Source organism: Rhinolophus hipposideros (assembly GCF_964194185.1).
Source record: "Rhinolophus hipposideros genome assembly, chromosome: 19".
In the NCBI taxonomy this organism is placed as follows: domain Eukaryota; kingdom Metazoa; phylum Chordata; class Mammalia; order Chiroptera; family Rhinolophidae; genus Rhinolophus; species Rhinolophus hipposideros.
Genome location: NC_138065.1, coordinates 54321426 through 54337665, shown reverse-complemented (window position 1 = coordinate 54337665; position 16240 = coordinate 54321426). Strand labels below are relative to the sequence as shown.

General features: G+C 55.1%; 1 protein-coding gene across 5 annotated transcripts; it reads left to right on the top strand.

Moving 5' to 3' along the window:
• The first annotated feature begins 405 nt into the window (after nt 1-405).
• Nucleotides 406-15212, top strand: PCP4L1 (Purkinje cell protein 4 like 1). Of its 5 annotated transcripts, none has more exons than XM_081025901.1 (4): nt 420-649; nt 12982-13071; nt 13166-13220; nt 13818-15212. In XM_081025901.1, the coding sequence occupies exons 2-4, from the start codon at nt 13012-13014 to the stop codon at nt 13958-13960; spliced, it is 258 nt and encodes an 85-aa protein (XP_080882027.1). In that variant the 5' UTR covers nt 420-649; nt 12982-13011; the 3' UTR covers nt 13961-15212. The 5 variants fall into 5 exon arrangements, with proteins under 5 accessions (XP_080882025.1, XP_080882027.1, XP_080882026.1 ...); XM_081025900.1 differs by lacking the exon at nt 420-649 and adding an exon at nt 9093-12599; XM_081025903.1 differs by lacking the exon at nt 420-649 and adding an exon at nt 10227-12599 and having other exon boundaries at nt 12970-13071.
• The last annotated feature ends 1028 nt before the right edge of the window (nt 15213-16240 follow it).

Genomic DNA, 16240 nt, shown 5'->3' with positions numbered 1-16240 from the left:
TGCCTCTCCTTCCCTTCCTCCCTTGCGCCCTTCTCTGCAGACTGCCATCCTATCACTAAATCTTAATCTCCAGTATTTCTTGGCCTTACCCCTTTCATTCATTGTTTCCTGCATCCCATGTACCCTCTTGGTTTCCTTCCAGCTCTTCTTTCTTTGCTTTCTCGGACTCTCTCGCTCCTCCCTCCCGTCGCCGTCCTCCCCCTCCGTTGCCCCCCTACTTCGGGTTCCCTGCTCTCAGCCCCCGACAGTCGCCCCTCCTTCCCGCGCTCTGACTGTCTTACCCTAGTTGGAAATGCAGCAGGCCTCTGAGCCTGCCTCCATTGGATGCGAGGGACTGTCACTCGGCGGCAAGAGGCGCTCCTATTGGTGGGGCTGGCAGCGGGGCCCGAGCTGACTATAAAGAGCGGGGCCGGAGGGGCGCGCGGAGCGGTGACTGGACGGGCTCTGACGGCCCCGCGGAGCGGACGCCGGGCGGTGAGCGAGCGCCGAGGGCCGGGGCCGGCTCGGAGCAGCGGCTCCCGGCACTGCCTCCCTCGCCCGGTCAGGCGGCGCCGCCACAGAGCCCGGCCCGTCGCCGCGGTCGCCGCGCAGCCCCCAGGGCCCCACCTCCCGCACTTGCCCGCTCCGTCCCGCCGCCGCGATGAGCGAGGTGAGCGGCGCCGCCGGGCCCCACCGCTCGGGTCCCGGGGGGCGAGGGTGCGGCTCCGGTCCCGGGGGGCAGAGGGCGAGGGGGCGGCTCCGGTCCCGGGGGGGGGGGCAGAGGGCGAGGGGGCAGCTCCGGTCCCGGGGGGGGGGGCAGAGGGCGAGGGGGCGGCTCCGGTCCCGGGGGGCCAGGGGTGCGGCTCCGGTCCCGGGGGGCGAGGGTGCGGCTCCGGTCCCGGGGGGCGAGGGGGCGGCTCCGGTCCCGGGGGGGGGGCAGAGGGCGAGGGGGCAGCTCCGGTCCCGGGGGGCGAGGGGGCGGCTCCGGTCCCGGGGGGCGAGGGGGCGGCTCCGGTCCCGGGGGGGGGGGGCAGAGGGCGAGGGTGCGGCTCCGGTCCCGGGGGGGGGGGGCAGAGGGCGAGGGGGCGGCTCCGGTCCCGGGGGGGGGGGCAGAGGGCGAGGGTGCGGCTCCGGTCCCGGGGGGCGAGGGGGCGGCTCCGGTCCCGGGGGGCAGAGGGCGAGGGGCCGTGCAGTCCGGAGTCTCCGGGAAGCGACGGGGAGAGGGAGGCTCACGTCCCCGCTGCGGATGGTGCTTTGGGGGGGCCGGTCCCAGGTGCTGAGTCGCCTCCTGGGGCGCTGCGCCCTGCACGCCCCGACTCCGGCCCGTCTGGCCCCGGCTGATGCTCTTGCGCCCGCACCCTACGAGGACTGCAGCCCCTGCCCCTGCGGGGCGTCCTCCCCTCCACCCTGCAGTCCGCGAACGGCCGCTTCTGGGGCCCCGTCTGGCAGGGCCGGCGCCTGGGGACATGTCCCCTTGGAGAGTGGACCTCCCTCCTCAGTGCTGCTTACCTCCTCGGCCTTTGCCCGGCTCCGTGGTGTCCGTCGCAGCCGGGCCCAGTCCACTGACTGGGGTGTCCTGCTTCCATAGGACGCCGCTCATGGGAGGGGGTCACAGCGGAACTGGGAGGGACCCGGGCCTTGTCCGACCGTGTTTGTAGCACCGGCTCATATTCAGGAACCGGGATCTTCCTTCCCGCTGAACGCAGTCCGGGCGGTAGCCTCACAAGCTCGCTCTCTGCGACCCCTTTCCTAGTACCTAGGGTCCCGTGTGGAGTCTGACTGCTCAGCTGTTTGCCAGATGCCAGCTCCGAACCCATACACTTACCAGCTGCCTGGTCTTATGTGAGCTCGAAGACCTTTCTGTGCTTCAGCTTTTTATCTGTAAAATGAGGATCACTGGTGTTCTAATGATTAAATGAGATCATATATGAAGGTACTTAGAACAGTAGCTGGCACAGGGCAGGCACTCCATCTCTGTTGGCCGTCCTTATCTCCGTTTCTTTTTCAGTGTCACAGAAATTCTCAAGGGTAGCAAGCAGCTCGGTGAAGCCGTAGGGCCCTGGATCCTGGGTCTGTTTAGATCGTCATCTTTCGTCAGAGCTCTGCTGGCTCCCACCAAAAGTTGTCCACCGAAGAGCCAATTCGTGCCGATTGCCATATTGTCCTGGTTGCCATGTCCACCGGGCGTATCCTGGAAAATTCAGCGAGTCTGGAGGCTGCAGATGGCAAAGTGGTTTCTAGTCCCTGAGCTAGTTGTGACCGTGACCATGGCAGCCTTTCAAAAAGAAAACAAAAAAAAATAGTTCACTTTTTTTTCCTCTTGCTTCTTTCAGACCTAATATGAGAAGAGAGTTTTTCTTTGCCCTCTTTTCACTGAGGTCTAGAGTTCAATGCCCCAACTTGTGTTTCTAAATCTGAAAGTTGCAATTCAAGCCATCCCCTGGGAGTTTGTCATCTGAAGGCTATGCCAACGTGAAGATGTGTGGTTAGTCTGAGCTTTTTGGGGGGAGGTGCGCGGCCTCCCTGTAGGACACACTACAGGGGCTGACATTTAGGGTGCTATTTGGTGGAGTGACAAAGCTGTTCAGTGGCAAGGAAAACAATCTGCTGTTTCATGGGAGAGTCAAGTCTTGACTTAGCAGCTGAACTTGGGAGAACGGTGGGAGTGGGACGGGGAATGGAGACTTGCTGTCAGTGTGTGCGGGGCTGCCCAGCCTCAGGTGGTCAGAGGAACTCATTCCAAACAGCAATTACCTCCAAAGCCGCCTCCTAATCGCAGCTGAGCCTGGCTTCAGGGATGCGTATTTGTAAAATCCAGAAGCAGCCACCTGGGTGAACACAGAGACCAGCTGTCTCTGCACCAGATCCCCAAAGGGTCTCTGCTTCCCTAGAGGCCAGGAGCCAGCCTGTTTTCTTCCTCTTGTGAAAGTGTGATGAAAAGCGGAAGTGTTGCCCAGAGCTCTGGAGCTCCAGGGAGACTTTAGGCTGCGTCAGGTGTCTCAGCCCAGCCCCAGGGGTCTCCTCTTCCAGGTTGAAGAGCCTGGCCCAGGAAAGCCCTGTGCACCCAGAGTCTTCTATATGCCTCACATCCTCACTTGCTTATTTCCTTACTCCAGAGAAAATGCATGAAATGAGAGGGCTTGGTATCTCTTTAAAGATTCCCATTTCAACAGAACAGAAGCTGGAGAGGACTCCAGACCCAGAACCACTGAAAGTGCAGGGATTCTGGTGGGGCTGCTGGGGAGGGTTTGGACTCCACTGGGCCTCGGTGGCCGTGCTGCCCCTGGGCACTGCAGCGGGCCATGCCCTGTGTGTGCGTGTGGAGGACGAGCTGCAGGGCTCCAGCTGTCTGCACTCACGGCTGCAGCAGGACTCCATGGCTGTGGGTCGCAGGCCGGCCTCCGGCTGAGGGACTCCCTCTGGCTTCCCAAAGCCTGGAAGGTGCAGTCAGTTGCTGAGAGCCGTTGCCTGTAACCTCTTGCTGTGGATGTAGCTTAACGCTGTCTCAGCTGGGAGGAGCCCCGCTGGAGGGATCCACTGACCCAGCGGTCACCCTGTTGAAATGGGGGTGACGGACAAGTGGTCACTGTCCTCACAGTGACTGTGCTGTGTTTTGGCTGCAGGGGCTGGAGCAAGGGACAGGTCAATAGACTTGTCACTGGGGGAGAGCTTAGAAGTGGTACCCCTCCTTTGTTACTCTGCTTCTGTCCTCCTGGGTCAGAGGAACGGGGTATCACACTTCTGGGGGCAATTTCTCTTTCCTGTGCTTATCTTTCTGGCTTCAGGCTTCCCCATGATGGAAGTTTGTGTTATGTCTTCTGTGAGCCAGCCAGGTAGGGATTTGGAGGAAATCCAGGTTTCTCATTCTCATTGGTATTTCGTTATTATTATGGTTACAGTCACGATTATATATAAAATCAAAGGACTAGCTACTGGGTACTGGAATGCCTTCCACCTCTGGAAATATCTGTCTTCTGAAGTAAGGAAGCTAGAACTTGGTTCTAGAACTTGCTCTTCTGTTTCTTAGGCAGCCACCCAGGTTGTTGGCTTAGCTGCCTGAGCAGGAGCGTCTGGCTGGTACAAGTGGATGATTTCGTCATCCTGTGACCCGGGAATAGGGACAACTGTTTTCCTGAGCCACAGCTGTGATCGGTCACCTCTTAAGAGTGTGGAGTATTTCTAGGGGAAGGCGGCCATACATAACATGTCTGGAATCCACAACACAAATCTGATGCTTCGTTGGTGTCTGTCTGTGGAGGGTGTTAACTGATGAAAGTGAGTCGACAGGGCTTCAGAGGGAGGGAAGGAAGAAGGATCAGGTCAGTAACCGTCTTTTCCATGTAGTGATTCTATGAATGCCTCCCCCTGTTTTCTTTCTATTTATCTATAGTTCCACATTGTCTTTCAAAATTCTATTTTGAAAAAAAACAAACCAACTTAAGTTGGTGTACATTCTTCAAGATACAAACACAGGTATCGTTCACCAAGAAAATCTCAAATAATATATGAAAATATTTTAGTGATATAATTTCTAAGTTGCTGAGGAGCCCATAGTCATCTGGAGCAATCTTCCCACTTTACGTGTGGGGAAACTGAGGCCCAAACCTTAGCTGAGTCTCCACAGTCCTAGAACCAGGACGAGGGCACAGACTGCGGACTTCTTGTCCCAGAAGACCTTTCCGTAAGATGACTCCCACATGTCCCCTAGTGAATACCAAATGACTGAATTAACATGTGACTTCTAAGGAATATATTACAAGTAGTTTCCATAGGCAATCTGAGCAGTGCGATTTAATAAATGCTGCACCAGTGGACAGAGAGAGAAGAGCGACCGACTTGGGATGATATTTATCAACCGGGTGCATTTTGGCAGAACTCCAGGCGGGCCAGGCTACCCTTTTGTACAGGGTCACGTGGTGCCTGCCAGGGTGGGGTAGGCCAGTGAGTGGGCGCGAGGGAAGCGGGAGCCTGGGGGACCCCTCTCCACGGGATCTTAGTGCCCATCACCGATTCGCACAACTGCAGAGCATCCGAGACCAGAGGAAGCAAAGAAATGAGAGCTCTCTCGGACCAACAGCGTTTGACTTGGAAGGCGCAGTGCAGAAGGCAGGTGTCTACCGGAGGCGGTCTCCCTAGGAGCAGACGGGCAGCGGGCGCTGAGTCCTCCCTTTAGCCACTTGACTTCCAAGGAGAGTACACAGGCTCTGGGCGGAGAAATGTAGGCAGGAGGAAAAGACGAATGAAGTCGGCGGGCAAAGTGAGCGCGACAGTCCCCTGGGATCCCGGAATCCCACGTGCATGATTTTCTAAATCCATCCGCCAGATCCCGCGGCTCGAAATGGCTCGACTTGCCCCAGAATTGTTTTACCTGCCAGAGTGAGCCAGGTCAGCTGAGGTCTCCAACCCCTCTTTCCAAGAGCTCTGCATCCCTGCAGGTGCCGGTGAACAGTCGCGTGCCCCCACCTCCACCCCGCGGGTTGCTGCCTGCCCCCAGGCTGACTCCCAGGCACGCCCACGGAGGTTTCCCAGCCCCCACGCGGGAAAGAGGGGCCGCGTTCTGTGGTCCTGGCGCTGCCTCCCTCCCACACAATGCCCTGCGGCTGAGTGTTTGCTGTGTAGGCTGCAGGGGGTATTAATGCATTTATTTTTGGGACATTAACGCCATGGGTGGGATGCACATTGAAGATTATAGTAATAAAAGATGCTTTGTCAGCTCCCCCAGCCCAGTATGGGGTGAAGACAGCTGCAAGCTGTACGCAGAGCACCACAAAGCACTGCTCATTGCACTGCGAAGCCCATGCTGGGGAGCCCGCTGGGGCCTTGACTCATGAGCAGGGGTGGGGGGCAAGGAACTCTGCCTCTGAGTCCAGTGGGGGTGCGGCTGTTCAGGAAAAGGGGTGCAGCGGGCTGCAGGGAGAGGGACAGACCCGGGTGGGGACACATGCTCCCCTTTTCATGTGGGTATAAGGCATTCGGGTTATACTCCATGTATTAGGGGGGGACGTGTGTATGCGGAACCTGGAGTAAGGATTCCTAGTTCTATTTCTGTTAGTATCTTGAGGGTGACCTTGAACAAGTCTTTCTAAAGCTGTTTGAACACTGCAGCCGGTTGCTGCACTGAAAGAATTGAAACGGTTCCAACCCGGCTCCCAAAACAGCGGTCTGGGGTCTCTCAGGGGCTGTGGGAGATGCCCAAGGCTTCTCTGTGGCCCTCTGGCAGTGACCTTCACTTGCCATTGAGGGAGAGTGTGTCAGCAGGGAGAGAGGCGCCCCTGGGGGCTGAAGCCTCTGTCTCCACTTGGAAGCACATGCAATAACTCCTGTCTCCCTCACTTTTTGCGCCTCGGAAGCAAACAGGGAGCTTACAAAGCCTAGGATTTATGTCAAGACAAAGGCAAGAAAGAGGTCTTTGGCGCTCACATTTAGGATTTTTAGGATTCAGGCCGGTTTTTGGTTTCCCTGCCCTGGTCTGTGGGACAGGACCTGAGTGCCCGGTGAGCAGAATGGCTAGGATGTGCGTGATGAGTTTTCACCCCGCAGCATCCAGGCGGAGCACAGCCCACGCACAGGGCGCATGCCGGCGGGTGTGACGGCTCCTTCAGCCCTGTGGTTGCTGATAATCCGTGAGCCCTCTTTAAAGGCTGAGGATGGGGAAATCTTGGTAGTTGACCCTTCCCAAGGTTAGTTCTGACTTCCTGCTTGGAGCAGAGGGGGTGACACTGTCTTGCCCCTTCTGGTGACAATGGTTGCTGTGGCAACATCATTACGGATGGAAGAGACAAAGAAAGGAAGAATCACAGCTAGAAAAGGGGGCAGGGAAGTGGGGCCCGGAGTTACTGGGCACCAACTCCCAGTAGTGGCCGCGGGCAGCGACGTCTAAGGTGCTCCCGCTTGGCCTGTTCTTAGGTGCTTTGCCAAAACAGTGTCCTTCCGAGCCGGCCGCAGCCCACGTGCTCGGCTGGGTGAGACAAAGCCCGACCAAGGACGCAAGCTTCTTTGCTCCTGAGCACTAGTCTCAGCTCCCTGCGGTCCACACCTCAAAACAATGCCTCAGCTTCTTTGAAAGGAAACGTGAGCATTTACAGAGGTTGTGCTGGAGGGGCCCTCCTGTGCCCCTGACCTGGCAGAGCTGCCGGGGCCCCAGAGCTGCAGGCCAGGCACTGGCTTATAGAGTACCATCTCCATCCATGCAAACCACTCTGCCCTTACCAGAGGTGGAGAGCCACTGCCAGCATTTTCGGAGGGCTAGACGTTGGGAATACAGGGACATTGTGATTTCTGGGGTGGTTTAGAGTAAAAAGAGACCAGTCCTGAGACTCCCGTGCCAAGGGTCCTTAGAGCCGTCCCACGCACACTCCCACTTAGTGACACGAGCATGTCCAGCTGTTGGACCCCAGGGGGAGTCAGACAGACGTGGGTGCCTCCGGCATGAGCCTGGACTCTTCGACTGGCGCCACCACTCCTGGTGTGTGACATTGGGGAAACCACAGCCTTGCTGTGCTCGGGCCTCCCATCTGCAGAAGACACACAACATCTGCTTGACGGGGGAAAAGAACTAGAGAAAATATATATGAAATACCTGCATGTAATAACGTAGTTATTATTTTGAAGGACTGCGCCTCAGGTTGAATAGCAGAACAGGTCAAGTTACAAGACCATTCACCATGTTGCTTCTCCCAGCAATTTCAGGCTTGAGAAAATTTTAATTCATGTAAACAAATATCTATTGAGTACCTACTATGTGCAGTATAGAGGTTGCAGTTAATGCGACACAGATAATGGGAACGAGGGAACCTGGTGGGTGGGGGTGCGTGGTAGGACAGATACACGATGGCTGTGCCACAGGTAACCGGGACTAACACTCTTGGGTAGGCCTCCCCCTTCCCCCTCTGCTCGTTTCCAGGCCCATATGCTGAAGTGAGGAAAAGCGCTAAGCTGGCTCCTGGCACCTTCTCACGGCCTCTGAACTGGCCTCGCAGGCCAGGCGCGCCCCTCACGCTGGTTTCAGAAACCTAGCTGAGGTGGTGAATAGAGCGCAGCAGGAGTGCTGTCATTCATTCAACAGGTGCTGAGTGTCTGTCGTGTGCAGAGGAAAGTGCTAGACCCTGGGGCTACAGTAGTGGTGAGACAGACACCACCCCCCCTCACGGGAACCCACGTGCAAACGGAGGACACAGACATTCAGTAGCTAATCCCCAAATTATTTTTTAGTGGTGTAGGGAGAAGCCTGGGTGCTGTGACTGGTAATGGGGGCCCTAGTCTAGTCTGGGGAGCTAAGGAGCGCTTCCTCTAGGACAGCTCTGAAGGGTGAAGGGTGATTCACTAGATAAAAGGGGAGCCGGGATACGAGAACCACGAGCTGAGGTCCGCGAGTGGGAAGGGACGTGGCATATTCCTGACATGAGGTCACGGAGTGATCAGAGGTGGCCCAGACCGTAGTAGGAATTTGGGAGGCTCCTCCTCAGAGCCTTGGTGCCCATGTGGGCTCTTGTGGCGGTCTCTGTACACACAGCTGTCAGGTGGCAGCCGTGAGGGGACGGACTACGGGGTACTGGGGACATAAAGTGAACAGGCCTCGTACTGACCTGGACATGCAGTGGGAAGCAAGGAAACGTGTGGAGGGCGATTTCTAGGTTCCTGGCCCGCACACCTGGACGAGGAAGCACACTGTCAGAGGGCCAGGTCGGGCAGGTGGCACTGACGCCCACGGGGCCTGAGGTTCCTGCACATCGTGCACGTGAATGAAGACTGAGCTCAGAGGAGGCCTCTGGCGTGGACACCGCCTGCTGAGCCCTCGGCGGGCTGTGATGCCCAGTGCGGTGCCCACCTGCCACGGGCAGCTCTTGGCCTTCCTGACTAAGGAGCAGCCTATTAACTAAAATTCAGTACAAGTGTAGGCTTTCTTCCTCGGTCGCGCCGGCCACATTTCAAAGTAGTCGATACCACACGTGCTTCGTGGACGCATATAGGACGGCATGGGATAGGACACTTGTTTCACTGCAGAGAGCTCTGCCACAGGGTCTGCCGAGCTGTGTGTAAGGGGCCACATGGTGAGTGACTTGGGCTTTGTGGGCCACGTGTCTGTTGCAGCTACGACACCGCTGCTGTCCTGCGGAAGTGGCCCCAGATAATGGTAGGGGGCATGGCTGTGTTCCAGCCAAACCTACAAAAACAGGCTGCAGACCAGACCTGGCTGTGGCTATAATTGGCCCACCTCTGTCCTATTGGTCGGCGCTGGGAGAGATGATAACTGGAGTCGTAGGGACAGGTAAGATGGTCGAGGAACGGAGAACACAGGAGAGCCCCACCCTAAGCCTTAAGAGACTCCCATACTAAAGGTTGGGCAGATGTGTCCAGAAAGATCGGTGGAAACCCAGGAAAACCATGCTGTCCCAGGAGCCACGGAAAGGTGAAATGCCTGAGAGGTGAATGCTTCAGGGGGTCAAGCAAGGTGCAGCTAACCTTTGTATTTGATCTAGCACCTTTGAGAGCATTGGGCACCTAAAGAAGAACGGGAGTCGCAGAGGAGTACAAGCTAGGGTGACGTGCGTTGGAGAGGGTGTGGGAGGTAGGAAATGGAGATGGAGAGTTCTGGAAGTCTAGCTATGAGAAGGAGAGAGATATACAAGAGGCCTGGCCCCCACCCCCACCCCAGTCATCTTTCTAATTGCTCCTTCTCAGTCTTTGCCGGCTTGTTGACCCCTCCCTAACCCTTCTTCCCCATTTAGGAAATTCAGCTACAATTTACATGCAGTAAAATGTACCCTTATCAGTGTATCGTTCTACGAATTTTGACAACTATATACGTTCAGGTAACATGTATCTATGCAATCAACATACAGAGCGGTGCCGTCGTCCCTAAATTCCCTTTGTAGTCACTCCTGCCATGACTCAGCCCTTAGCAGCCACTGCTCTGTCTGCTGTCCCGAGAGTTTGGCCTTTCCCAGAACTGTCGTGTAACTGGAGTTTTACAATGTACGTGTGACCTTGGGGTCTGGCTTGTCTCATTGGTCGAATGCATTTGCGCTTCATCCACAGTGTCACGTCAGCAGTTCATTCCTTTGAATCGCTGGTTGGTATTCCGTCCCGTGGAGTCCCCAGTTTGTTCATCCTCAGCTGACGGGCAGTTAGCTAGTTTCCAGGTGCTGGTGATTTTGAGTAAAGCTGTTATACACATTTACTTACCGCTTTTTGTGTAGACGTAAGTATTCATTTCACTTGATACCGAGGAGAGGGATTGCTGGGTTGTATGATAAATGGATGCTGAAGGAACTGCCTAAGTAGCTATCCCATGCTGCATTTCCACCAGTGATGTACGAGAGTTCCAGATAGTCCCTATCTTGCCCATTGTGTGGTGCTGTCATTGTACAAAATCGTTTTAACAGGTGTGTAATGGTATCTTCTTGTTTTCACTTGAATTTCCCCAGTGACTGTTATACATCTTTGCCTGTGTTTATTTGCTGTTCATGTATCTTCTCTGGTGAAGTGTCCAAATACATTTCTTGCCCATTTTTACAAACTGTATTCATATTATCGAGATTTGTATGTTCTTCATGTAGTCTGAATACAAGTCCTTTATCAGACATGTGATTTGCAAATATTTTCCTCCAGTCTGTAGCTTGTCTCTGCATTCTCTTAGAAGTATCTTTCAAACAGCAGTTCTTAATTTTAGTGAAGTTCAATTAAAATTTTTTTCTTTTATGGGTTGTGCTTTTGGTGTATCTCCGAAATCTTTGTTTACCCCAAGGTTGCAAAGAATTATTTTCCCTATATTTTCTTGTAGAAGTTTTCTTGTAGAAGTTTTATAGTTTTAGGTTTTATACCCATTTTGAGTTAATTTTTGTATGGGTACAAGGTGTGCATTGAGGATTTTTGTTATGCTTTTTTGTTTTTGCATATGGCTGTCCAGTCATTCCAGCACGATTTGTTTAAAAGATCCCCCTAACCTTGTAATATTGGGGTTCCTCAAGGCTTGGCCCTAGACCCAGTTCTTCTCATTCTGATGTTGGTTGGAGAAGGAATTCAGATTGAAGCAGGCTATTTGTTTGTTTGTTTGTTTGGTTTTAAGAGAGGGAGCGGTTTTACCTACAAGACAGTGAAGGGGCTGATGGTGAAAAGCCCTGGAAGCGCAAAGGGGAGCGGGGTCTAGAGCTGGATGGAAGGACGAGACATCACCTGAATGCTGACAAGTGCCTGGGAGGAGGTGTGGGCAGAGAAGGGGGACTGCTGTGTCACATCCTCTCTGCGGTCTCAAAGCCCGAAGGAAACACCGCTGAGGCAGCAGGCCTCTCCCCAGGAGAAGGGAGGCACACAGCTGTGAAGTGCAGAGGAAACAAAGTACTCGCGGGGAATTGATACCGGAGATGAGGGGAGATGAGATGACGGCAGGGAACACTGGGGTCATCAGGCCCAGAGGTGAGGACGAAAGGAAGGGAGAAAGGTCAGCAAGGAAAGCAACTGGGGCGCTTTGGGGAGGCAAGAGCTGTGGGCCTCCCACTTGGTAATGCGTGTTTGGTGGTGTTGAGAGCTGAGAGATGTGGACCCCTGTGGGGGCACAGGCTGAACGGAGTGAAGCTCCAAGCTCAGTGTAAACTTGGAATAGCAGCCTGAAGGAACACAAGGGGCTCATTCGAATGGAAGCAATGGGATGAACTTGTACTTGGAGTTTTCAGGATGTGCTGGGAAGGGGGATGTGGCTGTGTCAGAGCCCCCCCTGCTCGCACGTGGCCCCACTCGCGCACACACACAGCGCTCAGCCTGGGGGGGTGTCAGGAGGCCAGCGAGCAAACGTCAGGTGAAAGCCAGAGTCACGTGGTCAGGACAATGGGCAGAGCTGGCAGCTGAGTCAGTCAGCCTGGTCTAGAGGCAGTTCTCACACAGCGTGCGGGATTTCCCGTAACGGAGGGCAGGACCCTGCTCCCATGCTTCCTGTAGGGTGTCTGGGGACAAAGTGGTGGGGGCTGTGGGCTGAGAGACTGGTCCTGAAATCCAGCTACCTGACTGGGCGAAAGGAAATCAGGTCCCTGGGACTGTCCTTCCAACCTGGGGCTGCTCTGCGTGGGGGAGGTTGTCCAGTTAACTCAGCCTCACATTGGACACGCTCCTCAGGAGTGTGCACACTCACGCTTGCACACACACACACACGCACAAATGCACACACACGACCACACGTGCACACACGATCGTGCCTTTGGCTGGAGATTAAGAAACAGCAAAATGTTATCAAATATATGGTGATGGAAGGAGAACTGACTCTGGGTGGTAAACACACAATGGCATTTATAGATGATGTAATACAGAATTGTACACCTGAAATCTATGTAATTTCACTAACAATTGTCACCCCAATAAATTAAAAAAAAAGAAACAACAAAATGTTAAAGAGTGTGAACTCTGGAGTCAGGTCGTTTTGATTCAAATCCTGGCTTTGCTACTTCTTAGCTGTGTGACCTTAGGCGAGTTCACCTCCCGAGCTCAGTTTCTTCTCTGTAACAGGAGAGTAGTAGCAAGACCTGCCTCACGGGCTGTTACGGGCATGCAGTGTGTAGATGTGTGTAAAGCGCAGAGAAAAGGGGCTGGCACATAGTCGGCGTTCTGTCTGTGACTACTGGTAAGATCAGGTGAGGTGCGCGGTGCACCCCAGTTATCTCTGATCCGCCCCCCCGGCCTTCCCTTCCCCTTCCCCTTCCCGCGCCAGCTGCATCAATCTTGCCGGTCCTCAAACAGGCTGCTCACTCCTCCACGACGGCCCTGAAAGCTCTGGTCTGGACACGCACCTCTGCCAGCTCTCAGCTCAGGGGTCGGCTTCCAGAGACACTTTGCGGGCCCCTCTGTGAGCTGTGCGTCTCCATATCGACCCCAGCACTCACCGCCTTCCTCCTTCCCTGCCTCTCTGTACCATTTAACAGGATCATCATTCTGTTTGTTCATTTGCCTATACCCTAGAATGCAAACCCACGAGGACAAGGTTTTTGTCTGTTTTGTCCTCAGCACTTTCCCTAGGGCCAATAAAGACTTGGCGGGTGAATTCTGATGACTTTTCTCCCTCCCTCTGGTCTCAAGACGCACAGCTTCGACTATGGCATGCACCTGGTAATAGGAGGGCTTGGAAGTGATGATGGTGAGTCTAAGGGGATGGCACCTTCAGCTGCCTTGAATGGCTGATGTTCTGATTTTCATTTTCCAGCTTAACACCAAAACATCCCCAGCGACCAAGCAGGCACCTGGGCCGGAGGAAAAGGGTGAGTCGGCTTGGGCGAGGCGGTTTGTAGAGCAGGTGAGTGACACCTGGACATAAGGACAAGTAGGGCTGTCAGTCTGGAAGCCCTGAAAGTCAGGTGTAGCCGGAACGTGGGTGAGTGAAACGAAGCACTGGGTTAGAAAGACTGTACCTGGGGGCTGCCTCCCACTGTTTCCTAAGAAGCACACCTGCCAGTACTGACACTGGGTTTGAGAGACTGGCTCTGGAGTGGCTCGAGACACGCACACGATAGGAGGAAACCCATCGGTGATCCCAGCCACTGTCTCAATCAGAAATTGAGGGCAAGCTGGGGAGAGAGCATGTGCCCTAGGACTTCTGTAAGATTCTAGAAGTGGTGAGAGGACATCTGGCAGCTTGGTGGATGGTAGCAAAGCCCCCAAGTAACTCTAGCTAATTTTCAGCCGAGGGGCCCTGATGCGACTTCCAGGAGAGTTACTGGGCAGGCATTCTCAGGGCTAGTAAAGCTGGGGGGCTCACAGTGTTCTGCAGGAAGTGGACTTCAGCCCCTGCGTTTGGGGCCTGGAGAGACGGGCGGGCGTCCGGAGCACGTGTTCACAGGTCTCGGAACCACCTGCAGGCAAAACCGGCAGCGCCAAGAAGGCGGAGGAGGATGAGGAGATTGACATCGATCTGACGGCACCGGAAACGGAGAAGGCGGCCCTTGCTATTCAGGGCAAGTTCCGGAGGTTCCAGAAGAGGAAAAAGGACGCCAGCTCCTGAGTCGCCAGCCTTGCGTCCCCCTGCTCCTTTCCCCTCTCCACAGCCTGACTCCATGTGTCTTTGTTCCTCTAGCCTGTCGTTGAGGCGAGTTCAACCCTCATGTGTTGTGTTGTGTGGCCCCTGGAGCCATCACAGCAGTAGGGGCACAAGGAGCAGAGGGAATGTGAGGGACTCGGAAGCTGCCACTTGCCCAAGGGAGGACCAGCTTCTCCCTGGGACGGGCCTGCCTCCCAAGGCTTTGGGGCTGAGAGGAGGGCCCCTGGCAGGGTGACGGCAGGGAAAGGTGGTGGCAGGGAAAGGTGGTCACGGCAGTCCCCCTTCAGGTAACAGCCCCTTCATACCCTCCTGCAGCACCACCTCCAACTTCCCCGCTCCGAGCTAGGCCACAGTGGGGACCGGGTCCCCCTGCCCGGGCAGACCTGACTCAGGCAGCCTCCAGTTCATGCATGCTGAGTACATGAGCTGCAGGGGATGTCTCTGGGGCTGGTAGCAGCCCCCCAAACTGGGCTTCCTCATCTGGGCTGGGAGCATAGGGCAGAGGCAGGGAAATGGGGGCTCGGGCAGGTGTGGGGAGGAAGGAAGAGTGAAGGGGGATCTCTGAAGACACAGAGACCACCAGGAAAGCGTGCTATGTGAGGGATTCTTGGGGCTCTGCCTACCTCTGAGCCCCAACATCTAGCCGTCCCCAGAGGCCACCCAAACCAGCGACCCTGTAGCTCCCACCTGCCCCACTGTGGAGTCAGGACAGGAGAGGAATAGCCACTATGTGTGATTCTAGCATGTTTCATAATTATATAAAAAACCCTCAAGTGGGGTCATGTAATCTCTACTTCTGCTTTTTCCTGGGAGGAGTATGAGTGTTGGCCTGAGCTGGCCTCTGGGGCCGGGGCTGCAGGTGGGGGGGCAGCTGCGTGGACTCTGTGATGGGAGAGGGGACAGCACTGCCTGAGCACGTCCACACAGGCCACGCTGTCTTCGTCTGCTGTCACCATCGCCGGCTGCACACCTGCTGGAGCCTGTTCCCTTCTGTCCCCGCCCTGCTAAGGGCACATGTGTGTATCCCTCTGAGGACAAACCCAGTTTTCCTTGCTCCCTGTCCCCAAATGACTATCCTAGCCGTCCCTGCTGCTTTGTCTCCCCCCTACCCCCCGACCCACACACCTGTTTTTCACACTTGGGGGGAAGAGAAGGTGACTCGGTCTCACTGAAGGCTTTAAACCACAAATTAAATAAAATGATGGCTTTCAAGTGAGTTTACATTGCTGAGAAATGACGTCCATGCACTGAAACCAGAGCCAAACGCTTGAAGATCAAGCAAAGAATGCTGTCTCCCCAGCTCTCCTCCCTTCCTAGGACTCACCCCTCCTTTCTTGAATCAAGAATACAGAAGTCGAAGCCGTGTGGCCGCTACGTGGAGGGAGCTGGGGACCACGTCCCTGGAAGGGAACCCCCGTCCCAGCGCTTCTGCACACCCCGCGAGGCCGTGGCTCCAGGACATCAGGAGGACGAGCAGTGACTCACGGCAAGGCCTAGGTCACAGGAAGTAGCTCCTGATGCCCGAGGAAGGAAGGAGCTTACACTGGGGTCTGTTCTGAGTGCAGGCTCGTGTTGGTAGTGGCTTTCTGTCCTGCTCTCATGGGCAAATGGGAGGGCAGCTCGTTGCCACACCGGGTGTGGGTCCTGTGTGGCCTGTAACGCAGGAGCATTCCTGTCCCCTCGACCCATGGACATGATGTGGGGATCGCAGGCAAAGCAGTGCTCCCTGCTCCCGCCCCTGGGGGCTCCCCCATGCATGGTGTCTGCTGACTGTTCCTGCCACAGACCTGGAATATGGTGCTGACATGATTTTTCCCTTTATCATTGCTTGCTCCAAAAGTCGTGTACTTGTCCTCATACATATTTTTTTGACATTCCATATTATTTTATATTAATTTCAGGTGTGCAGCATAGTGGTGAAACACATAATTTAAGATGTGGTTCCCCTGACTAGTCTAGCACCTACCTGGCACCATACATGGTTATTACCATGTCACTGACTATATTCCCTGTGCTTTACTTTATATCCCGTGACTATTTTGTAAGTACCAGTTTGTATGTCTTAATCCCTTCACCTTTCTCACCCCCAAACCGCCTCCTGTCTGGCAACCATCAGAATGTTCCCTGGGTCTATGAGTCTGTTTCTGTTTTGTTTGTTTGTTCTTAGGTTCCACAAACAAGTGGAATCTCATGGCATCTGCCTTTCTCTGTGTGACACACTCCACTCAGCACAACGCCCATCAC